This window comes from Heliangelus exortis, chromosome 1 (genome assembly GCF_036169615.1).
Source record: "Heliangelus exortis chromosome 1, bHelExo1.hap1, whole genome shotgun sequence".
Taxonomy (NCBI): domain Eukaryota; kingdom Metazoa; phylum Chordata; class Aves; order Apodiformes; family Trochilidae; genus Heliangelus; species Heliangelus exortis.
Window position 1 is genome coordinate 132,145,056 of NC_092422.1, and position 26,217 is coordinate 132,171,272.

General features: G+C 40.6%; 1 protein-coding gene across 2 annotated transcripts in view; it reads right to left on the bottom strand.

Moving 5' to 3' along the window:
- PTPRR (protein tyrosine phosphatase receptor type R) overlaps window positions 1-26,217 on the bottom strand; it is a 137,582-nt gene that overhangs the window by 36,657 nt on the left and 74,708 nt on the right. The window contains exons 6-7 of one of the 2 annotated variants that reach the window (XM_071766793.1): window positions 20,067-20,314; window positions 17,082-17,189 (exon numbers count right to left, since the gene is read on the bottom strand). In XM_071766793.1, the coding sequence (XP_071622894.1) occupies window positions 17,082-17,189; window positions 20,067-20,314 (356 nt within the window). The remainder of the gene's footprint in view (window positions 1-17,081; window positions 17,190-20,066; window positions 20,315-26,217) is intronic. The other variant, XM_071766786.1, reaches the window with a different exon arrangement.

Consider the following 26,217-nt stretch of genomic DNA (forward strand, 5'->3'; position numbering starts at 1 on the left):
ATCCAATTACTGACACGTTTTCCCAGTTGTTTATTTAAGCTGGGTAATTTCTTTAAATACATGTTCCCTTGTTTATTCAGCACTCCTGAAGCAAGCAACGCCCAGATTCCCTCTCTGAGGCTTTTCATTCTCTCCGCTGGGTTTGGAAGCACTGGTAGCGGCCGCTGCCCTCCCAGAGCCACTGCCCTCTGACCCCAGCATTGCAGAGGTGGGAGGCATTTCCTCCTGTGCCCTGGGCCCTCCATTCCTTTGATGAGGTCCCTGTGGCTGAGACAGGAGCTTTGTCACAGCCATGCAGGTGGAAGGAAGGCATTAATCAGTGGGAAGATCTGTGTTGGCTGTGGCGGCTGGGGAAGGATCTTGCTTTGGGTCCCGAGATCCCACTTGTAGCAGGGGATGCTCCCCAGGGTTACACTCCCTGGGTTTTAATGCAGGGATGATGGGGAAAACACTGTGATTCCTCTTTGTGTTTTATTTCATTAGTGCTCACAGACTGGGTCTAGACATGAGTCCTGACTCTTTTACCTTGTTGGTCCATCTCACCATTAAATGCACTGAATTCAGGTAGATTTTGCATGGCTGTAATTGCACTGGGACAGTACAATTAGGTACGTGGTTTCTGTCACTTACCACCTTAGTGGTGCCAGACTTCTGCTTATCTAGTTCCATTTTTCAGAAAAATAATTAAAAGGAAAAAAAATACACTTGTATATTTACTCTACACTTGTATATTTACTCTCCTGTGAAGACAGGCTGAGAGACTTGGGCTTCTTCAGGCTGGAGAAAAGAAGGCTCTGGGGACACCTCATATTGGCCTTCCAGTACATGAGGGGAGCCACCAGGAAAGCTGGGGAGGGACTTTTTACAAGGGCATGTAGTGATAGGACAAGGGTTGATGGTTTTAAACTGGAGGACCGTAGATTTAGATTAGATATTAGGAAGAAACCCTTTAGTGTGAGAGAGGTGAGACACTGGAATAGGTTGCTCAGGGAAGCTGTGGATGCTGCATCCCTAGAAGTGTTCAAGGCCAGGTTGGATGAGGCCTGGGATCAGCCTTGTCTAGTGGAAGGTGTCCCTGGTCATGCAGAGGGCTTGGGATTAAATGAACTTTGAGGTCCTTTCCAGCCCAAACCATTCTCTGATTCCATGAAAAAAAAAAAGGGGCAGTTATAAAAATATAGGTCTCAGCTTTCCCGCTGCTTTTAAAAATAGCTAAGAAAAAACATGGTCATGAAGGTGAACGAATGTGATATGTAAACTGTGGTGGGGTGTGAAAAGCCCAGTAAATCAGAAACTGTTGTAATGTTTTTGTTGCTATTAATCTTGTATTTCAACATAGAATAAATAAAAATAGGACACTGAATTACTCCATTGACTTCATCAGGAAAAATCAGTGTTGAAAACAGGAAAAGTAGAAAAGCAGTGCAGAAAGCTTAAAAAAAAAACTTTGCAAAGGACTGAACATCCTGTAATTTTCTTTCATCCTTGGTTAAACAGTAACACATATCTTTAAGTACATGACTGAGACAAATTCAAATTTATAGTATCCATTTACAGTCAATTCTCAGAAGGTTAAGAACTGATATATAGTTTGATAAATTTTAAAGTAATATTCACAATATTGTTTAGAATTGTTAGACAATATTCACATATTGTCTATATGCATGGGAACAATTTATGTATTTTTCACAGATGCTTATGTATGATCCTTGCTCTTCCCATCACCTTGTCCTGCTTATCTTACTAGATGACTTGGGAGGGTAGGACTGAATGGAGGCATGACTGCACTAATGGGTGTAGTAATCTCTTGGGTTTTTTCTGACCACCAGCATACTATTTCAAAAGAATCTTCTAAGCATGTGGTAGAACTCCATTACTGACTACTCAGACTTGAAAAAAAAAATATTACTTTTTGCTAGGTATACATGCTTTTCTTGGAAATGTGGATCTCATAAATTTCAGTTTTCTGTTGTGCTACAGCAAATATTATTTTGACAGAAAACTCTCCAAGTTCTGGTAATATACAGTACTCAGTATATGTAATTATCCTCTTATTTACTCCTACTTTCAACAAATCAATATAATTAACATTAGTCTGAGAAAATAATGAATAAAAAATTCACTATGTAACTATGTGAATGTTATCCTAATAAATATTTGCACATTGAACTTACTGCAATACAATGTACTTTCTTTTTTTACACTCCCAGATGCCCTATACAGCACTGTTACACAGATGCTTGGCAGACCTGTGATGAAAACTCAAGTATCCCAAATGATCTCTGCTTTGCTTGTTGACAGTTTTGGGTTTCAGCTGAACAAGTGCTGCAGGTTTTGGGAACACTCTCAGATAGAGAGTTATCGACACTTTTAGATAAACTAAACCTACCTCACACACAAACTGAAGTACTCAAAAACCTGAAGTTGAAACCAAGTGGTGGAACAAGGCCATAGAAAATTCAGTGTTAGAAGAAGGACTAAAATCACACGTTCCCTAAAGCAGTGGCATTTCTCAAGTTAATAATTTATTTAAAACAACAACAACCAAAACCAAACTAAAACCAACAAAGATTACAAAGTGATTTTGATGGAAAATCTGTATGAATTTAAAATGACTGATTTATTTTTCATTAAAGGATAATATGCATCATGGCCCTTTTAAATTGACACATCCTGAAGCACCAATTCCACTCAGTTCCTGTTTGGTCAATTTCCATCAGCTTTACTATGTCTGAAAATAAAAAATGCATGGAAGTCTTTGGAGCAGAGTTCCAGCTTCAGCACTTTGGTGGTCAAAACTTGATATTCCCTCTCTTGCTATCCCATGACATACCACTGCTACATGGGACACCAGAAGTTACCTACTGACTTTCTATCACATGTAGGAATATTGGAGCTCTTTCTATGAAGCCTTATTCCTCTCTCCCAGATTAACCTTTTTTTGGCCCTGTTTTTTCCACTCTGGAGAGGAGGTTCTGGACAGATAGGCAGGAGTTAGCCTGATGTTTCCACAAGTGTGCTTAGTAATTCAATTGTTAAAATTACTGAGATTCATAGTATTTCTACTCTTCTTCACAGTGACCTACCCTCCAGATAACTCCTGTAGCCATTTGTGTGGGCAGCTCAATCTCACCAGCCAGAGGACCTCATTTACAATGCAAAGGAAGTAAACTGGATATAACACCAGAAAGCCATAGGTGCAGGATAGATAAGCTCAGGACTACAAGGGAGGCAGGAGAGGACGAAATACACTGGGCCTGTACATTGTCTTGGAAAGACCTGCCACACCTGCTCATGCTTACTATCACAAAGCTCTTTTAGTATTCTAATGTTGCATTATTTGGTACCACTTGTCACTTGGAAAACTGATGCTGAAAGGGGAAGAAGAAGGATGTACAGCCACTGTGAAGGCAAGGCTTTCAGTCCTCTGCAGCTTCCTAATTTCAAGAAACCTTCTTGCAGCACCTGGCAGCATCTCCCAGCCCCCTCTGAGTCCATAGGAACTGATCAGAAGCCTCAGCTATAAAGTTTACATAGCTTTTCTAATAAGTGGGGGCACCCCTGTGACCTCTCTGGAGGGTCTGACCTTTTTCCTACAGCCATGAGCAAGAGCAGGCCAATACTTCTAACATTAAATAGCAGAAAATTCTCAGGATCTACTCACAGATCGGCATGTCAAAATGAACTGAGGAAATGGTTTTGACAGGTACTTCTGGACTAAGTTTTAAGCAATCAGTATCTGGTTAGGACAGGAATGGCTCAATATCCTGTGGAGGAAAACAGCTGACATCAGAGTAGTTTCAACTTTCCCTCTTTTAATTATGCTTTCTAATGTACTGCCAATTCACCCCTGTTCTGCCCTCGATAAGGCTATGCTGCTCAGCTATGGGAACTGACTGTTCAAAAATGCAAAGCTTATATAGCTTCCCAGCTTTTCCTGTAGATTATTGTACAATCAAATTTCATTCTGTCATGCAAACTTCTCTCTCCAGGAAAATCGGAATAATGAATAAAGCTCTATTTCTGATTCATGTTATGAATTCCTATATACATGTTTTCAGCATAAGTGAAAACTGAGTCAAATGTTCAGAAGTAAAAATAAATGAAGACGCTAATTTGTTGCACTTATTTGAATGTTTTTTTCCCAAAGAGCTGAATAAATGTTTACTAATTGATGGTTAATTGGCTTTAGATGGTAGGGCTTTAGTTAAATGCAGTCTTGCTTATTGCTATTACTATCTGCTTGCATAGCTGCCTTGCTCTATTTCATTCTGGAGGCCTCATTGCACAAACATGGAGGATGTCTTGTTCTCTCACTGATTAATGCACATGCTAATTAAAACCAAGTGTCAAAGAATAGAAACAAAAGGGATTAAAAGAATAGAGAAAGGGAAAAGAGAATGGAGAGGAATACCAATTAGCTGTTAGGGTTGCACAGATTAAATAAATGCACAACTTAATGAGCTTTGACAGTGCATTTTTTTAAGGAAAGCCAACAAGATCTGTTAACCCCAACCCCATATTCTGTCTGCTCTATCTTTTGCTTGAAAATTAGAAAAAAACATCAATTTGGAAAATATTTTTTGCATACTTGTAGGAGTTGCCCCCCTAAGATTTCAATTCAGAGGTACCTCTATGATGCTCTGGAGGAGCTATAGCTAGACACCATCATTTCCCAATTAGATCTCTTATCTAGGTGCAAAGTCTGGAAACTTCCCAGCAGAGGCAAGGTTCACTTCTTTGCTGAGCACTACAACAGGCCCAGAGAGTGCTTGCCTGTAGCATTCAGAGAGAGTATCTACAGTAAATTATCTAAAAAAGGAGGATAGAGAGGTGCAACACTGCAGCACTAGCTTCTAGGAAGAATTTTTTTTTTAATTTCTAAACTTAGATTTTTTTGCTATTTGGTTGGTTATCCCTGTAGTAGAGAAGTAAATAATGGACTGATCTTAGATATTTTAGCTTTCAGATGAAAAAAATATTTGGGGTTTTTTTGTTTGGGTTTGTTGTTTATTGGTTTGTTGTTTTTTTTTTTTTTTATAACAGGAGCCTTACCAAGAAGTCCATTTAGCTTCATGTATTCCATACCAATTAATCTCTACCACCATCCTGCACCTGCTGACCATTTAAGGAATATAATCTGCAACGCAGATTATAAATACAAAAAAAAGCAAATATATAACCCATTCACACATTAATATCCTTCAATACTCTTTAGAGATTTTAACCAAAGCAGCTGAGATGGAAAAAGACATGGATAAGAGGATTCTTGAGGTAAATGGGCATTATCAGCAAGAGAAAATAATTTTTTAGTGTTACTTGAAGACTAATCAGTACAATGAGTCCTTTCCTGGTGAGTTTGCCATTTGGAAAAGACAGGAAGGAACATCTGGGAAAAGAGGCGTTTACTATACCCTGTCAACCTTAAGATAATAAAAAAGCACATTCTTTATTTGTTTGAGTTGGTATTCATTATCTTTAAATTACTGCAAGATTTCTAAGCAGACAAATGAATTGCTAGTGCACTGTAAAAGAAATTATGGAGTAGCAGCAGTTCCTGAAATATGTCAGATGGGCAGAGACATGGGATGCTCCATAGAGCTGTGACATCTGTGGACACAGCTAAAGGGAGCCAGTGGTATTGCTCCACTCAGTCACAGCAGGGGAGGAAGTATCTAAACCGGTGTCTACAGACTAAAAAGTCTTCTAGCTCATAAACTTTGGAAACCACGGTCCCGATTTCCAGAGACGCTTATGTGCCACTGCAACATGATGAGGTCTGTGCTGTTAGGAACCTTGTATGTGAACTTAGGGCTGACATTTAGCTGCTTCTGAAGTTTCCAGAGTTGACACCTATGCTGGGAATATAAACCTTTCTCTCTTCCCAGCTTTTTTCTCTCAGGTCACTTTGGTAATCTGGCTTTCCAGACTTGCTTTCTGTTGGAAGGATTGCTCAAACAAGGATATTAATGTGCAAAGTGCCTGGATTCCCTTTGAAAAGGAAGTTCAGGAAATCCACATAGGCTTGCAATTTGAAATGGAGCAATGTTGGAATGCTTTTAAAAAACAGATGTAAATATCTGCATACCAAGGTGTACTTTATCTTGAACTTCAGAGATTAGATAGACCTTTACAAGAGGTATTGCCAAGCTGTATGGTTCCATTTAGGGCTGAACAGCTGGTGAGGAATGTGCAGGTAAATGATTTGAATTTCTCTGCTACACGGCTCAGCAGCTCCTTTGAAGGCCACAGCTCTGGACACTGCCTGTCTTCATCAAAGACATTCGCATAGGGGAGTGCATAGGCTGGGCTTTAAAGAAGGGAAATGAATCTGTAACTGCCTGGGGATGAAAGCATGGGCAGAGTGAAGGCTTTTTGCATCCTCTCTTCCTCATACATACCACCAATGAGTCAGTAGAGACTGGAAATTTCAGCATGGAATATTATTGCTTCAGTTTCGTAGTTCTCTATTAGCAAAAGACATCATTAAGAAACTTAAATAATTTGATTTACATTAACTTATATGAATCTGAATAGAGGAGGGAAATGTGAAGATGTGATAAAAGCAGTGTTCCTTTATATGCACATCGCATTATTGAAATAAAAAGGAAGAAGTCATATCTGAAGGATAAACCAAACCCAGCCTCTGCCCTATTTATCTCAGTGCAAGTGCTCTCAACACACAAGGTTTCATGCAGCTAATGATGTAACATGGGTTAGACTAACATGCATCGAAGGGAAGGATGTAGAAATATGAACAGCAATGAACAGCAATGTGGTGTACTATGTAAAATGAAAGGTTGATGAGTATCCTGTTTTCAACAATGGCCAGCAGGAGGAGGTTTAGGAAAAGAATGCAAGAAGAAAAAAAGCAGGAATTACTGATTGCTTAATTAACACTATTACTTATTTTTAGTATGTCCTCCAGCTCTGGCAATCTGTAGTTTAGGAACATCCTGAACCAAAGGTCACTTCCACATCTTCGCTACTGCTGTCTTTGCTTCTGTGATTTTTCCTTCAGACAGATTCCTTACTCTGCCTTATAACATCTGCACTGTCCCAGAATAATGAGCTGGGAGGCAGGCTGCAGTGAGCACTAGACAAGAGGACTGGGGGGGTATTTAGGCCATCTACATATGGGAAAATCCTGTGATGAAGCAGAAAACATTTATTTTATTCTAATCTTATCAGTAAATTGCAAATGCATTCTCTGTAGCCAGAGGATTACCTTTGGCATTAATTACAATACCAGCTTTCCGCTTTTCACAATGCCTTCTTTTTAAAACCTACTTGGTATTTTTGCTCTGTGGGCCAAATGCTTTTCCCCAATATCTCTATAAATCCACTGAGGCAAAACAAGCTAATCAGAATCTAAAGTGAAACAAGACCATGCAAATTGTATTTATTAGCTGCTTTGTACTTTGCTGTTGTTCTGATTGCTTTCCTTCATTTGCTGTGAGGCAAAGTGCTGTTACAACTATCAAATCCAGGAAGGATTTGAGACATCTCAAAGACAGGAGATGTGGCTGTGAGGGGGCCAATGGGAAGTGGAAGGTCAGGTTTAGTTGCCTCCTGCCCAGCACTGGCCCCATCTCTCACTGGCAGTACATCTTTCTAGGGAGTTGCTATTGGTAACCCTTAAGCATCAGGACCCAGTTCCCCGAAGAAACATTGTACTTACTTCCATTTTTCTATGTGGGAATTATATACAGTACTACTCCTTATGATGCCTATCACATATTTGAGCGATTATTTGAAGTCAGTCTGTTCTGGTTTGCTCATCAAATCACAGCATTAAGATAACAGGGATAACTATAGCTCCCATAAATTAATAACAACAATACACTCTGTTTGTTAAACAGCAAAATTATATTCTTTGATAGGGAACACAAGGGAAGTCCCTGTCCCAGAAAGAAATATCACTGTTATGGCTTCTTACAGATTCCATTGGATAGAGATCTGAACTAAGAGTTCAAGAGTCCAGGTATTTTATGAAGATAGGGCACTGATTTTTAATACCATCTTGGATCAGTCACTTAACCAATTGTCTTCACTTGCTTTAGTATGAAAAGCATAAAAAGGGTTCCTGAAACACCTTGGCTGTACTAGGCTAAGGTGCAAGTTCAAATCAAAGTGATGCATCAGTTTGGATGTAGTGGTATCAAAGAAGAACTTTAGGAAGAATCTGGCTGAAATGTCAGTGTCATATGACATCAGCTACTCTCTCTGGGCGGTGTTTGCTGGGCTGAGCCATTCTCATAGCACACTCCTGGTATCCTCATCTCTGCCATGATGAGGAACATCTATGACTTCTCTGTTTCCTGAGGCTTCCTTGATTGTTGGTACACACCAATTACCATGTCTGATGTTTAGATTGTAAGCTTTTTGGAGAGAGGATACTTTCATTTTTGTGTGCATATGGGGTCTTACACAGAGGGATCCCAATCTGTGACCAGGGCTCTCAGGCACATTATTAATAAAATGCTAAAGAGAATTTCCTGCAAGATCTGAGAAATAGTCTGACCTACAGTTTTACATGCAGTATTCTTTGCAGAAATGTGTATTTGTGAACAAGGGCCCTTTCTGCTAACTAGCAGTGCTAAGCTTTTTATACATACATGCTCTTACTGTGTAAAAGATCTCTGCTGAATTTTCAGAGCTGGATTTTTTAAAAAAATAAGCAGGATAATTAGTCAACTGTTGCAGTTTTTAAATGTTCTCCTGGCAATGCACAGAAACAAAATTAATTTTGATTGCACTCATAGAAAGATTCATGGTCTGGAATATTAACTGACGGATATAATATAAGCTGTCTGTAAGTACTGTTCAATATATGACTTCTTGCAATTCAAAGATACACTTGGATATTTTATGTTGAAGTTTTGGAGGCTTTAATGTTTTTCTTTCTTTAACTGTGTTCTGTGTCCATTTCTAACGTTTTAAACAAAAAAAAAACTGAGCAAAATTTAGCTTTAGGCTGCTCTGTGGAGCAGCTGGCCATAAAGAATGGCATGATCAGTGAGAAATGCGTTCCAAACCAAGAGGAAAGTTGAGTATTTTTGCTTCAATTTGAAGCATTAGCCTTTCTCAGACATTAATAAGGACATTCGAGGAGGCTTTCCTATAAGGCTCTCAAGTCTCTTTTGTAGTAAATATCAAAGCCCTGTATATTTGATAGGGATGCTCCCTTCTACATCAGTGATGACACTGCTGAAACCAGTACCTGTGGGTTCTAATCAAGTTCTAGTCATGAGATAGTGTACCTCATTCCACTTAACTCCCTCTCATACCAAAAGTGCTGCTCTTCTCCCACTCTTTGTCCCTTAGCACATTGCCAACCCACCCATGTGGAAAGGTGATATATTTGGGCTATGGGCTGAGCCAAGATATCCAGAGCATTCAAGTTCAGATAATGTGCATGTTCTCACTTGCCCAAATGTCCCAGTCTTCCTGCACATCAGGATGGCTGGTGGGGCAGTCACAGAAAACCAGCCTGGGTTGGCCAACCACAGAAATAAAGCAGAGGCAGAGAGGAGCTGAGGAAATCAGTCACTGGAAAGACGCATCAGAGTTTAACCCTTTGGCTAAACAGTGCTTAAAAAACTCAAACCCACTGCCTGACAAAGCAAGAGGATTACTACACAACTCAAACTATTCATGTGCCTGGGGCCAACAATGGCCAATATGATTTTAGGCACTGAGAAACATTTAAATATTAACAGGGGTATTTCAGTTTCTTGTGCCATGCACTATTTCAAAAAGATCAGATGGATGAATCACTGCAAAATCACCAAAGCTGTCTACCAGATGGAGGCCACTGCTTAATTTGTCTTAACTTAAGCCAAAAAGGAAGAAAATGTGATGGGCGGAGCAGTAAAGACAAGCACAATCAACATCTGACCAAAGAGGGTTTCCTGTCACCTTGGGAACAGCACTGATTGGCACTGCAGTTTCCTGTGTACAAGCTAAAACCAGTAGCAACTGGAGTAACAAGAATAAACGCCAGATGAGATACCTGGGAATACAATAAAATTCTTACAAAATTCCTGACTAAATCGCACAAGACGGCTAGGGCAAAACCAAAGGGAGGCATGGACTGTGTGCTAAATGGAGCACTCCACAGCATCTGAGAGAAGGGGACTAGGAAGTTGTACCAGAAGAATTTCTCCAAGCAAGGGTGGGCTAATTTGCCCCAGTTATCGACTCCTAGAAATGAATGCCATGTGCTTAGCAGACCTTTCAATTATCTGCAAGAGGGGGGAAATAAAGGATGTGGAACAATTTAAAGCAGAGAGGGAGCTAGAAGCAGAAACATACTATCTACTCATGCTAATCTGAAGTAATTTGCAAGAGTTGCTAGACACAGGGAAATGGACTGTGGGTTTAAGTTTGGGTGATTGCACATGGTTATTTGCATCTACATATTTAGATCATAGCTCTCACAGAATTTTGCTTCAAAGAGCTGTAACCACACCAAAAATAGCTATTCAGTCAGTCAGGAGTCAAATAATTGAAATATGTTTTTTAAAAGGGTCTTCGTTAGGCTGCTGCTCGAGTTCACTTCCCCTCCAGAGAAAGGGGACAATTCATATTCCTGCCCTCCTTTTACACTGCAGATAAGCAAAGACATCTGTAATTGGTTGGATAGAAAAGGCATTTGTGCAGCTCAGAGGTCCAGGGCTTGCAAAAAGTTTTCAGAGTGACTGTGCACAAGCAGAAGCATTACAAAAATTCAAGTTGGAGGCAAAGCATTATTTGTCCAGTCATGAATAGACTTCTCAGGCACTGAGAAGGAGCCCCTCAGAGCTTAATTCAACTTCACATTCCCAATTATTTATAACAGCTTCTACCACCTCAGTTTTTTAGCTCCTTGCCCTTCCTCTGTCCCCCAGACTGCAGGTGTCAGCAGTCCCAATGTGGCTTTATGGGTATTTGGGGCGGCCTGAGGAAGAGGGGAGACACAGTGCTGTGCTATTGGGAGACCCTGTGCTGAAAGGAGCATTACTAAAAAGTATAGCCTGTAAGCAGCTACCCATAATCAGGACTGCTGCCCTCATGGCAGCTTCTATACTAGATGTGCACTTCTTCATGTGTAATCTATGTCCAGAAAAAGGAATTACACAGTGCCAGGAAACAGTTCCAGGCACTGAAACTCAGTAATTGACATTGCTATGTTTTAAACCATGCAGCCCTCACCTGGTTTTAGGCTTTGACAGCAAGAGCAGTCCAAAGCAATTCATTGGCACAATTTGGGAATCAGCACATGCACAAACCATTCCCAAGAGGCACTCTGCATCCAGCTTCCGTTCTTTTGGAGGCAAAGGCAGCTTTGCAATATGTACACAAGCTAATAATAGAATCACAGAATGCTTTGGACTGGAAAGGACTGCAAAGATTATCTCGCTCCACCCTCCTCTGAAGCTTCCACTAGACCAAGTTGCTCAAACCCCCATCCTTGAACACTTTTAGGGAGAGGGCATCCACAACTTCCCTGGGCAACCTCTTCCAGTCTTTCACCACTCTCACACTAATATTTAACCTATATCTATACTTAATCTACCCTCCTTCAGTTTAAAACCATTACCCCCCTATCCTATCACTACACAACCTTATAAAAACATCCCTCCTCAGCTTTCCTGTAGGCCCCCTTCAGGTATTGTAAAGACACTATATGTGTCTCTTGCTATATGGTGGGTTAGCAGCTGGCTCAAAGGTCAAGCCCAAAGAGTGACAGTGAATGGGGTAACATCAGGCTGGCAACTGGTCACTAGTGGGGTCCCACAGGGCTCCATCCTTGGCACAGTCCTCTTCAATATCTTCATCAATGACTAGGACAGAGGACTGGAAGGAATTTTAAGTAAGTTTGCGAATGACACAAAACTCTCTCAAGGTCAGGCAGGCCTTGCAGAGAGACCTCAGCAGGTTAGAGAGATTGGCATTCACTGACCACATGAAGTTTAACAAAGGCAAGTGCTGAATTCTGCACCTGGGACACAGCAACCCTGGAGGCAAGGACAGACTGGAAGGGAATGAGTGGCTGGAGAGCAGCATGGCAGAGAGAGACCAGGGGTTCCTGGTTGATGGCAAACTGAATATGAGCCATTGGTGTGCCCTGACAGTCAGGAGGGCCAACTGTGTCCTGGGGTACATCAAGCACAACATCACCAGCCAGTCAAGGGAGGTGACTGTCCCACTCTGCTCTGCACTGATACAGCCTCATCTTGGGCACTGTGTGCAGTTTGGGGTACCATGGTAAAGAAAAAACATCAAGCTATTGGAGAGCATCCAAAGGAGACCAGCAAGGATGGTGAAGGGTCTGGGAGGGATGACTTATGAGGAGCAGCTGAGGTCATTTGGATTGTTTTGGAAAAAATGAGGCTGAGGGGTGAGGGTGACCTCACTGCAGTCTATAGCTTTTTCATGAGAGGCACCAATTTCTTTTCCTGTGACTGAAAAAAGAACTCGGGGAAATGGTAGGAAGCTGAATCAGGGGAGGCTTAGGTTAGATATTAGGAAAAGATTTTTCACTCAGAGGGCAGTTAAGCAATAGAACGAGATCCCCAGGGAAGTGGTCACAGCACCAAGCCCGCCTGAGCTCAAGAAGCATTTGGATGACACTCTCAGGCACATGGTGTGAGCCTGAAGACGTCCTACACAGGGACAGGAGTTGGACTTGGTGATCCTGGTAGGTCCCTTAGAATTTGGCATTCTGTTTCTATGATGCCTCCTGGACCATTTCTTCTCCAGGTTGAACAACCCCAGCTCTTTCAGCCTGTCCTCATAGGAGAGGTGCTTGAGTCCTCTGGACATCTCTGCTAGCTGGCCTCAGTGCAGTAAATGTTTCTGGGTATGTTGATTTTATTATTGATTTTATTAGTGCATCCTACAGACTGGGACAGCATGCAGCTAAAAGGTCTGCCAAATGAGAGCAATTGATTTTTAGGTTCTTCAGAAAGTGTTGGGTTTTTGTTTTGGTTTGTGTTTTTTGTTTGGTTTTTGGCTTATTTATTTATTTATTTATTTAAAATTGTGTTCTCTCATTTTTCTTAAAAGAAACAAATAGCATATAGTACTTTTACTGTACTTCAAGTTAAGGTTCTTATCTTTGCTGCATCTCTTTGGACAGACAGAGCAGCCAGCTAATCTCTATCCAGTGGCTAGGAACAGGGTTGGAGAAGATTTATGTGGCATGGCCAAAATGCTCTAATAAGTGGGTGGCAAAGACTGATCACAGCACAAAAATTCTTTCCTTCTACCTCAAACTCAGTTTACTAGTCCCTGATTATTTGCAAATTCCTTCTCATTGGATATCACCATAAAAATTGTTCTCCAGCTAGTACTTCTGTGTTGGCACATAGCTGTGCTTTGAACAATTACATAGACATTTTCCTGAAAACAATCACTAGGATTTAAATTAGGAATGCAGAAAGCATAATCAGTTCCACACAATAGGGTAAATTTATCCTCCAAACCTATGCAAAGCTAGTATGTTTTAGCCAGGAATATCAAGGCCCTTTCTAGTAGATATATTGAGGTCCCATGCTTGTGTTATAAACTACAAAGCCTGCCATGTTTTGTAATATTCCAACTGCAAGGTGCTACTCCCTGAGCATTACTTGAAATGATTACTCATAACAGATCAACAGCACCATAATGAGAATTGCAGCAAGTGTGCTCTGGTCTAAAAATAAGAACAGAACCAGCAATAATTTTTTTTATATTTTCTCATCTATTAGAACAGTGATGTCCTGAAATGCACCTGCTGTTGTATCAACAACACAAAGAGCCTACCAGAGTTTTACCCTGGTTTCAACATTTCTTATGAGTTTTATTTGGTATACAGTATTGTCAATATAATTGTTCATTTTATTGGATCCTGGTTTTCAAACATCAGGAAATTGATACTATAGTTACTGTTTGTCATCCACAGAATTTGTCATCCAGATGGCAACTGACAGGGTACAGAAATCATATAGGTGGCTGGAACAATAGCTTAATTCATTTGTTTGTGAAGAATAACTAAGAGAATAGTTGTCAATATTAACATACATAAGCAATTACCTTCCACCTTCAAACCTGAAGACCAAACTATCCACAGTTTTCTCTGTAAGGGTGTCAAATGCAAGATGTTTCTGAGGAAGGATGCCAAAGGCAGACAGAAAACAGTCTTTGTGTGACTATATGTGTGAGCATATCTTACTAATACATTCCTAACTGAAACTTTATCTTTTGTCAGCGAGATCCACAGCATACTATGGGTTATCTGAAATTTTTTTTTTTTTAATGCATTTCCTTTCTTTTCCCTCAGAATATCTCTTTTTCTCATGTTACAAGGTTGTGGACAGAGCTGAGGATTTAGCAGCTTTACAGTTCACATAATTGTAAGTTTTATTTTGTTATGCTTAACACAGCTCACTTTATGTCCACTGAGCAATTATTTGAAATGGAGAAAAGAATTCTATTGTAAATTACAGGCATCTTCAGGATGGTAAGAGAAGTGTCAATGATTATAATCTAATACCTGTAGAAACGGGTTTTTCTAGTACTGCCCTGCTTTGTGGGGAGAAGTTCTCACAATCAGAGTCCAAGCCAAGATTCAGTGCTGTTTTCTATTCTGATGCCTACTGATTTTTTCTAGAGGTTGCAGACTTGGTTGCACAGTGTGTGGTGGATGATGACAGCAAGCAGCCCTCTTCCCTCCATTTGCCCGCCTTCCCTTTCACAGAGTATCCTCTCTTTTCCTGTGTCCCAGCAGTGCTTCCATGTAATTGCAGAGTTCTTTTATTTCATATTTTCAGAAACATTCTATTATTTCACTTATTTGCCAGGTTTTTGCTCTACTTGCCAAACTTTCTTGCTATTATATATATTATATGTATTTTATATATATATATACACATATATATATAATATTATATATTATATATTCTTCACCCTATTGTATTTATTTGCAGAGATAAAAAAATAGCATGAAGCACATGTAAAATGTTACCTGGTCTGAATAAGACTCCTCCATGCCACTAGCATCCTCATATATGAACATCAGGAACACCCCCTTTTAGACAGAATAATTTCCCAGTGAACATGTAACAGATTGAGAAAACATAGTGGTCTGATTTTTCCCATTAGTTATTTAGATGTAACAGCCATAGTTTTAAGTCTTTGTGGTTGGAATGGATTACAAATGCTTGAGAAAACATCCCAAAGCACAGTTTTTGTTTTTAACACACACAGTAGATGTATTTTCTACATTTACTTTTCTTCCATGTACTTCTGAGTGTTAGATAGCAACTAATTTAAACGAAACATTATATTGTGCAGTAGTTACTTGAAATATGGTTGTCCTAGCTGCAAATAGTACCAGAACCAATGCATTGCAGCTAGAGAAAAAGTAAATCCAGTGGTAAAAGAAGTGAATGCTCCGTTGTTGTGGTACTTAATTATATCACCACCATGCTTGTTCTAAAATTTTTCAGTGTTTGACACTTCGGAATGAAATTTAAAATATCATACCTCAATTCACCAGATTCTGTTTGGGCTGGAACCATTGATATCAAGATTAATTTTGGCCCAATCAGTAGACTATAAGGAAGCCTTACTCTGCTAAAGTAAAAAGTGTATGTTATTCGTATAAAACTACAAAAGCCTAAGTAGAAAAATAAGCACCAGTGCAATATTCATGGATATGCTCACAGAAGAGAAAAGAATAATTTGCACCTTAAATTCAGGCATTGACACTATGGTATTTTGACATCACTGAAGACACTCACGGGAGAACAACATTAGCTCTCTCACTTTGGTCAGCAGCAGCACTGTGTGGGTTGCCAATGGAGAAGGTCTTTGCTGCAAAGAAGCAGCAGTTTTGAAAACACCAGAAGGGAACAATTTTAAAGCATTCTGTGCTGAATGATCCAAAGTTTGCAAGGAAGATTTGAAACATTTGCTTTCCCCAGAATCCATCATTAGTTGCAATAGAAAGGGGTCAGGGCCTCCTTGTTTTAACAGCAATTTTATCTCCACATGTCAGTCCATCCTTTATTCTCAGCCACCACTGTTCCATCTCTTCCCCAGCAGCATGCCACACATGGGGACATGTCCTTGATCAGAGGATATGTGAGATCCAGAGAGATAATGCTCTTCCTGAGGCTGCCAGACCAACTACTGTCCTTTGTTACTGCCTTCCCTCCTCCAAAACTACAGCCACAGAGGAGAGCATGCAGGCCATCTTGATGCCAGACCTGGGGATAGTATACTGGGGAATCTGTCTTACAGAAATAGCTGAGTAAGATCCTTTCCACAGACACGCAGAAAAAAAATAAAATGCACATGGGCTTGGCTCTGGTATTGAGAAGCAAAACACATTTTAAGAAGCTGCACAAACTCCTAGAAACATTTTGAGCTATAACAACTGTCAGCTGTTGACTGAAAACTTGTCTGCCTCTGTACCAGCCAATGCTATTCCCATTAAAAAGGGAAAGGTTCAGAGGGACAGATGCTGATGTGGTGCTTCATGAAAACTCAGTTCCTCCACATTTTTGCATTTAGGTGTGCTCCCCAAAGCAGCACAGAATGCTTTAAAATTGTGTGCAGAGCAGGGAGAGCTTAAGAGGCAGGCATAATCTGGCTTTTCTGCCCAATCTTTCAGAGATACTGTCACAAACTTCCCCTCTGGATGGCTAGGCACAGCAGGTGGCTCACTCCCTGGATTGAATCACGGGTTCCTTGAATTATCTTTGGCAAGAGAAATTTGGTCTGGATCAAACCAGATATTTCCTGACTAGAGATCACACTTGAGGAATCAAATACAGGAGTTTGGAGTCAAATACAGGAGTTTGGATAATTAGAAACTACTGCTCAGGAACCGCTGTCACGCCATCCATCTGGCCAAAGGAATCTCAATACTAAATTCATCAGGGAGTCCCCACATCCACTCTAGCCTGCCAAGGGGTTCTTCTCCTGGCAGAAACCAAAATTAGGCTAGCAAATATTATTGAATGGGTGCCCCCAAGCTGTGGCTATGAGCAAGAAGATACCTTCAGTCTTCATATGACACTTCATATGACAGAAAAAGAGCTGCATACACACTGTTTTGTGCACCATGTCCTGCTTGCATTAGGCAGACCCATGCTGTAAGGTCCACTGCTCCCATGTGTAATGAGGATGGTCCAAAGTTGCCTAGTGCAAGGTTGCTGTAGGGTAGAAAGGTTATGGGTTTTAAATGGTCCACATACCTGGTTATTAGATGATGTCTAAGGCAAAATATATTGCTGTAGTATCACTTTTTACCTCTAATGCTTTCGTGTGTCAGAATGTATGTAAATTTGTTCACAGTACATCACTAAGAAATACATATAATAATAGCCTCTTCGTTCAGAGGAAGAGTAGGCTACCTGTTCCTTGAAGTTCTCTTCCTCACATCCACTGGCTTTTGTATCACTGAGATAAAAATAAACACCAACCACCATTTCTTAGAAGTGGGCTGATAAAATGTAACTGTGTTAAAGATGACAAAAAGGATTGCCCCATGGAATGTCACCACTTTTTCATAATGGCCTATTAGTGTTCTTTCACAATAAAAAACAATGTGCTCAGTTCCTTGAACTTTTCTTTTTCCTTAGGCAGAAATCTCTGGTTTATTTGATGAAAGAGCAGATTGAAATTTAGTTTAGGAGTTTTGAAGGCTGAGTTCTCATCTGTGGTGGTGGAAATTAAGATCCTAGATCAACAGTTTTTATTTTCTTTCCTTGAGCAACAGAAAAAAATGCTTTCCTGGTCCTTAAGTACAAAGTCCCTCACAAATTCCTTCACCCTAGTCTCTCTCAACTATCACCTGTGCTATGTTAGGTACCAGGTATTTCTAAAATAGCTATGGGATGCCCATGCTTTATCTTTAGGATCTTGTGGAATGTGAGTACCTGTCAAAATGTATTTACTTTCTTACTCTAGTCCATATTTTTGTAGCTGAAGTGATATCACTAGATATTTTATGACAGATCTGCCTTTCAGCATCTTTTACCCATGAAAGAATCAATCCCTTTCCCTTAGCTCTGTCTGAGGCTCTTAAAGTAATTGATAAAATCTGTCAGTGAAATCCTGTGATTTAAGATGTGTCGGGGTTACTGCTCAACTCTGAGAGTCCTCACAGACAAGGCTTCACTTGGTCTCTTTTCATTCTGATTTCCTTATCATACTTGTGTGTCACCTGCTCTTTCATTTATCATCTGTGCTGGGGTAGAAGAATTCAGTTGCAATGTTGTATGCTATGTTAGTTGTTCAGAGCACTGATGCTTTATGAGGCAAATAAAGGCATGCTCCCAGAAGCAGAGGAGATGCAGAGAGACGCCTGGGAAGAGAGATGGCAAGAGAGCTCCGGAGAAGAGCTGTGTCCCCGAGAGAAGGGCTTGCCGTAACAATTGGTGGAGAATGCGGGCAACAACAGCAGCCGTGAATGCTGAGGTGATATAAAGAGCTCTACATGTTGGTTGCGGAAAGCTCTACAAAGCCAGGCTTAAATGCGGAAGGCGATATAAAGAGCTTCGAATACGCAACCACGTCAGATGGAGCCACTACGATGGTGCGGGACGCTCTATAAAGAGCTCCAAATACGCAACCACGGGAAAAGCTCCACGAGGCTAGGCTTAAATGCTGTAAGCGGTGTGAAGAGCTCGGAGTAGAAGCCCAGCACGGCAAGATATACAACAGCCCGGAATGGCGAGCGAGCCAGGAGCGAAGCCGAAAAGCGGTAAGAAGAATGAGGCTCGAAGGGCGCAGCGAGTTGGCACGCGGAATTCAAACCCGAGGAATGCTGAAGCTGAAGTGGAGCTCTGAGTGCGCATCAAGTCAGTGCGGTCCTGAAACGGAGCCCCCAGGGACACGCGATAATGCGGTCCTGAAACGGAGCCCTAGGGACACGCGATAAGACTGGTGTGCTGAATGCTCGGAGAAGCCTCTGCATGGTTAGGCATCCTGAGGTGGCGAGTACCAGCGAAAGCTGAGCTGGTGTTCTGAGACCTCATCTTCTGCTGACAACAGAGGCTAAAGAGGTGAAAAAGCCGGTAGGAGCCCGAATTTTCCCTCCACATTTCACAAACAACAAAAGGGGGGAAATGTAGTGAGAACCACAAGTCACCAGGTGTCGCCGATAATGAACTGGGAGCTTAGGCCCAGCTGCGCCCAATAATTAGGGCCTGCCCCAGCCGGAAATGGGCGGGGCTGAAGGGCAAAATAAAAGGCATGCTCCCAGAAGCAGAGGAGATGCAGAGAGACGCCTGGGAAGAGAGACGGCTAGAGAGCTCCGGAGAAGAGCCGTGTCCCCGAGAGAAGGGCTTGCCGTAACAACTAGGCAAGAAATTATATAGGTTTCTAACAGAAGAGAGACACATGCCAGTGTGTATTCCCTGTGGGAAGAATAACTAGTTTTATAAAGAGAGAACTGGCACAGTTTTTTGAAAGTTAGAATGACTGGAAAAGTTTGGTACCCAAGTATTTCTGAGGAGCTGTGCACAGTGGTAAATTTCATTACTAATAACTTTTTTTTTTTTTTTTTTTTTTTTTTAAGCCTATGGGCTGTATCCCAACCATCATGGAAAGCTGGATTTAAGAAGACAAAAGATCTAAGGGTGATAATGGTGATGATGAAAACATTGTATGAAATTGGTAAATACATTTCTTCTAAATTTCCTGTATGCTAGGACAATGATAGTGTCTTTGGCTGACAAAACATAACCAGCTCTTATGCCCTCTGCCAAGATCTCCAGGATGAGAACAGGCAAAAATCAATAGAAAATGAAAAATTTTTTCTTTGGGGTACTTGCTGGAAAGGGGAAGAAACAAAACAGGAAAAAGAATTACAGTATGGCACTTAAACTCAGTCCAAATTTCTGGGCCTTTGCTTATGTGAAAAAAAATGGAGAGGAGGGAATACCCATAGGGTAGACACACTAAACTCCCTCTTCTCAGATATTTATATGGTGAAGACTCCCATTCATTGACAGAAGAGACATATATAAAATCATACAGCATAAGTATCACAGAATAACTTCTGAAAAAGCTGGACATCATCCTACCTTTCCTGGAGCCCCACAGGTTTCATTCTGAAAGGAGATGGACTGGCACAAAGAGGAGGTTTGATCTCAGGAATGCATTGCCCCTGAGGGTCCACTACAACGTTGACAACCTTTGGAGCATGTTCAGGCTGGACCATGCTGTTGGCATGAGATGTCTGCAGGGAAAGAGGAGAGAGGTGGATCTCCTGCTTCTTCTCCTTCTCTTGTCTCAGTGACAACTGGATCTTCTCCTTTAATCTGTACAGAATCTGCAGAAAAGAGAGGAAAACCCAATCTCAAGCCCCTGGTAAACAAGTCAAGGGAAGTATCACAAATGCTGGATAAGATTGCTATATGTGACTTTCTTTCCTAGAAGGTGAGCCACAAGTTGTGTTACATGGCCTTTCCCTAAACAGGATAAATATTTCCATTACACAAACCAGTGTGTACACATAGGTGGTAGGGACTTTACCAGTTCTCATAATGAGCCAGTAATTATTTGTAATATCAAAATATGTAATATACTGTAATACAGAAAGCATAAATAACACAGAATAGGAAACAGTTACAAAAGACACTTTGAAGAAGGAAATACTGATCAATAGAGTATTTGCAGGAAAATCTGTAAGAATTTTAGCACAAGAGAGACAATGGCACAAAATAAAACAGACGTTTATGGTATATCCAGATCCATGTCTCTCATTATAGCAGCTTCCATTTGTTTTGGAGAAGATTAAAAATTCTTACTCATTTACATGGAGCTGATGGTAGAACAGAGTAACTTTACTAGACTATTTTTGCAATGGCAGGCTGCTTCTACTCTGAAATACTCCCCAGGATAAGCATATCTCTTCAGTATCCTCAGAGAAATGTAATCTATTCTCTAATCTGTACATGGCCTATGAAGCTATTGAAGAATTGGTTTAGAAAAGTGTCTTAAAACTACCAGGCCATTGAAGTCTAAACATACTGTAATACCAGAATTCTCCATCCCCCTATTTGTTATGAACTTGGATGTCAGATATCTGCAGCAAAAACTTTTCAGAAGTGGTACAGAGCCTCTTCTTCCAAACCCCATGCTGATGTTGTACAGTGGTTTGTCGAGGGCTAGTGGGTAGTGTGTGCTCAGTAATGTCACTCCAGAGGAATCTGTTCTGCCTGTTTAACACACCCCATGTCTCTCACGGAAATGCAAAAACAGTTTTTGAGAAGCAGTTGTGCCATTTTCAAAATGTGCCTTACAACCCATGAAACTTATGAGAATTACTATTCTAAGCATTGTGTGTGGAGGTGGGTGAAAGGCACTTGCACAGCTTTTTGAAGATGTCTGCAGACACCCTTATAACTTCTGCTCTGCTTATCTGTTGCCATAAATCATCCAAACTGAATCCTGGTTAGCAAAGCCTTAATGCCTGGATATATCTGTTGAGCTTGTTTTTTTCAAAGATTAGGATTAAAAATTTAGCTGGGACCAGATCTAATATCATTAGCAATAGACCCATTAAAGAAGACTTAGCTATGTAAACCATCTGTTCATTCAGAAGAGTTTAGAATTAAATTGCACAGATAAGTTAAGCTGCTCTTTGCCACTATTTTGCAGGAAAAAATGTCTTGATGTGAAGCAAGGACACAGGTACCAGTAAAGATAAAGCAGCAGTTTGGAAGATTTTAACCCTCTTCCCCCACTGACTGCTTTGAACTCACTACTAGTAACCTCAGATACACCGCTCAGATGTTCAGTCATTACCTTCTCACCACTGATAGATTTTGATACACTTTTGCCCCTTGGAGACCTAGGAAATTATGTGTTTGAGTTTCAAAAATCTGGGCTAGTATTATTTCCTGTTTTCAACAGTCTATTTTTAGACCCTAGAAAAACTAAAAGATAGTCTGCCACCAGCAGGAACAGGAAAAAGCTAAGGAAACATATTTGATCTAAGAGCTAATATGAATCCCTCAGAAAGTGTGGTCAGGACCAGCAGGTATTTAAGAAATTCCAAGTGAATTTCAAACTAATAGAAATGGCCAAAAAGACAGTAGTCAACCCAATCATAAAGCTCTGCAAAGGGAACAACTTAGATGTAGTCATATTTCATATCAGTTTAAAGACATCTGTCACTGTGGATGGAAACAAATATGAAGCCTCTAAATTAGGAAGACTGAAGTTTTACTGATACCTCAGGAAACACATTGTCAGGATAATCAAGAGGTACAAAGACCAACAGAACAACACATAGTACTATTTTCCAGGACACATGAAGTGGACCATATGTAGTTTTTTTCATTTGTGAAGCCTTGGGTTCAAAGCCACAGTCCACAGTTTCTACTTTCTTTTTTTTTTTTTTTTTTTTTTTCTTAAATCAGCTTACATGGAAGAATGGCATGGTTCTGAGAGCATGATGTTTCCTCCTTATATCACTGCTCAGATTTCTCCATAGGAAAGCTGACAATTTATGTGCTAGCTTGGCCACAACCTCCTACCTACCCATTCAAAATACCAGTGGAAACTGCTTTTATTCATCTTCAGAGACTGACAGAAAATCTCAAAGAGATAACTATGACTCTAGAAGGAAGATCTTGGCAATCATTATGAGGAGCAGTGATACAAAAATGCATCTGCATAAAGATATTTATAGGGCACCTAGGACTGTACTGTGAAACCACAGAAAATAACATAGTTCAATCTAGTTAAAAGCATTCTAACAAATGCTTATTAACACGTGTGCCAGGCTGTGTGTGAATCTCTGCATGAGAAGAAAACCAACAAATAAAATTCCTCTCAAACCCTGGGGAAGGGATGAAAGAACAAAAATGTATCGTAGGTTACTTGTGTTGTTTGATGTATTACTGGGAGGCATTTGGCTATCACAATTTCAGAACTCTATAGAAAGTTCTAAATCAGCAGAATAAAAGAATTCAGACAATCTAGGACTAGTTTAAATACAAACATCCTAATTTCAAGTTGGCTTAAACACTCTTGCATTATGATTAAAATATGTACCTTTTTATACTTCAAATCTTTAAAATGGTAAAAGCTAAGAGTGGGCTGATACTAGTTAGTTGTATATAATCTATAACCAAAGTGCTTTCAGATGTACTGCAACCATATTATGAATCTTGAAACCTGTAGGTTTAAGATGATAAATCATGAAAATTGGACCGTGAAATGCCTTTTTTATTATTCAATATTCATCTTGTTAAAGAAATATGAATACAAAGCTGGAATATGATACAAAGCTGGAAAAATTATTTATCATTTAAGTAACTATGTCCCCAAAATGTCAAATAACTTTTCATAATTCATGAAGCACTAGAGACGGCAGTAAAAATTCAGATTGTCACTACTTGCTGATAAAACAAAGTTCATGCAACTGTATATTCATAGGATAATTTGGATTAGAAGGGACCTTTAAAGATAACCTAGTCTAACCCCACCCCCATGGGCAGGGACATGTTTCACAGGTCAAGGTTGCTCAAAGTTCATGTCAAAGTTCATTATCTTAAATGAAAAAAAAAAAAAAAAATCCTACATTTGATTATTGTTTCAGTAGGAAAAAGAAAAATATTTAGGAAATGCTCTTTTCAAAACTAACTACAAATATTTCATAATCTGAAAGCAATACTTCTGGACTACTTAACAGATACTTACACATACAAATTTTTTTAAAAAGGATATGCAAACAGACTAGTATATTTAAAAAGGCAAAATTGGCATGAAATAAAATAGCAAATAATTTAATATACCATCAAATATTGTTATTTATTAAATGTGGTGATGGCTCAATTGTGTAAAAAGAAAAAATATGGAGGCTTGTTTTATACATAGGAAGAATAAAAATACTCATTCTTACTTAGCACTTTGCTTGGCATAATTTATAAATGATGTATGATGTTCTTAGTAGAAGCAAGCCATGTTCAGGCCCACTGACAAGGAGAGCAATGAGAAGTCTGTTGGCTTCCATGTCTCATGAATCCCTCTTGAGATGCAAGCAGTTCCCATACCACAACAAAGAGGACTAGATGAGTAAATACATGAAAAGACCTGAGGAAAGCAAGGTTCACAAAGCCCAGGTTCACAAGCCCAGATTTAGCTCATGAGCTGCTGCATTTCATCATTTAACTATAACCTACACTGTAGATTTTTATGTATAGAGGCCAGATGTTTGTTAAATTCCAGACAAAGTATTGTGAAGCCCAAAACCTGTTACTGCACAGTGCGTTCTCAGTGCAGGGAAGTATCGCGATTTGCAAAACAAGGCTGCACAGTTTCTGTAGAAATGACACAGAACAAAGCACCAATGGTGACAATTCAGCTGCCTGACACTGTGTTGGGAAATTGTCTGGAAGAAAACAGACATGTGAGCAATCCTGACTCTAGCTTTAGCTAGAGTAAACTAAGGGCCTTGAGACCCAGTTGCAAGGTTACTGAAAGATGAGCTATGGGAAAAAGATAAGGGAGCTGGCAGTAGAAAAGAAGAATAACAGGATAATGAGGTAGCCAGCAGAAGTTCTGTGAGAACAGAATTTGTGTCCAAGATATAGCCACCTGCAAGATATCGTTATATAAACAAAGGCTCTATATAAAGCGAGTGTCCACTGTTAATAAACGACTTCACTTTAACCATATTGGTGACTGCGTGTCGTCCTTTAAGCCTCCGCGGATTTTCTTCCTACATTTGGCGCCCGAACAGGGACCCTCTCGCTGTTGCTTCCAGGAGCGATGAAGACAGCTGGGATGAGAGGGTAGCGAGAAAGCCGACCGAAGGAACGGTGCGGCAGGAGCGGAGAAGCCAGTCGAAAGGAGACTGCTGCCCCGGCGGTCTGTGTAGCTGGTGCCCGGCTACGGAACGAAAGAGGTACCTCGAAATTGAAGAATCTTGCCAAGAAAAAGGTGAGCGGCTGGGGAGGAGATGGGGTCTACACTCTCTAAAGAAGAAGAGGCAGTAGTTAAGCTCCTCCAATGTATTCTCTCTAAGAGAGGTTTATCACACGAAGGCAGGACCTTACGTGAATTACTGAAATGGGCACGGGATAGAGACTTGATCCCCTCGATGGGTACCGTTTTTGAGTTACCTACTTGGGAAGCCATAGGTACTGCTCTATGGGATAAAATTAACGATGGAGATAAGGAGGCACGACGCTTAGCCGCACTCTGGAAATTGATTAGAGAAACCTTGAAAGAAACGAAAAGTGAAAGAGTAGCAGCCTCAGCATTTGCTGCCTTAACACCTGATCTACCAATACCGATGAATGCTCAAAATATGGACTTGACCTCTAGGCAGTTATTTGAGACACCTAAGGTGCCCCCACCAGCACCTGAAGGGACTATACTGATTCAAGCTCAGCCAACTGTGCCATTTGACCCTGGAGGGTCAGATGAAAAGTAAAAATGGGACTGAGAAGCAAAACGAAAAGCGACCGAAAACACCACCAAAATCGTCGGAGGACCCAGAGGGAGAGAAGCCGGAGAACACAGGCGAGGAACCTTGGAATGCAGAGCCCCCCCTCCTGCCCGCCTGCCACGGCTCCCGAACACTCTGCCACCGCTGCCTTCCTCTCCACCTCCGATGCCTGATTTATCTTCTTGACCACAGTTGCCATCAATTAATCCTCTGCTTCACCTGTCAACACCATCAGTGCCTGCTATAGAGCAACAACCAAGGAAAGAACTGGGACTTGGAGACAAGCAACTCAGGGAACTGCTGAAGAAACTGAAAGAACTGGAGACCAAGGATGAGTATACCCCTGAAAAAACCCTAGTTTTTTGCTCCGGAGAATACCCTAAACAACCCAGGGGCACTAATCCATTTTTATCCCCTGATCAGTTCCCTATCCCTGCTCCTACTTCCCTTAACCCTTTAACACCCACTGCTCCACCTCTTCTAGATCCAACATGGGGAGGGGAGGGTGGTAGAGGGGATAGTGGGGGGGGGAAAGGTGGAATCAACAATTGCAATTTCATCATAAATGGCAAATGCTGTGTGAAAATGAAGCTGTGATTCCTAGACAGAACACCGATGCATTATACAGAGTGCAAGCACAAATGTTACTTGGTGCTTGTCCTTTTGTATGTGCAGATTTGCAGGCATGGTTTCAAACTGAAGTGTTACAACTTTCACAAGAATTGGTGTATAAAGCTTTGTAAACTGTGCATGATCCTGCACAAGCAACT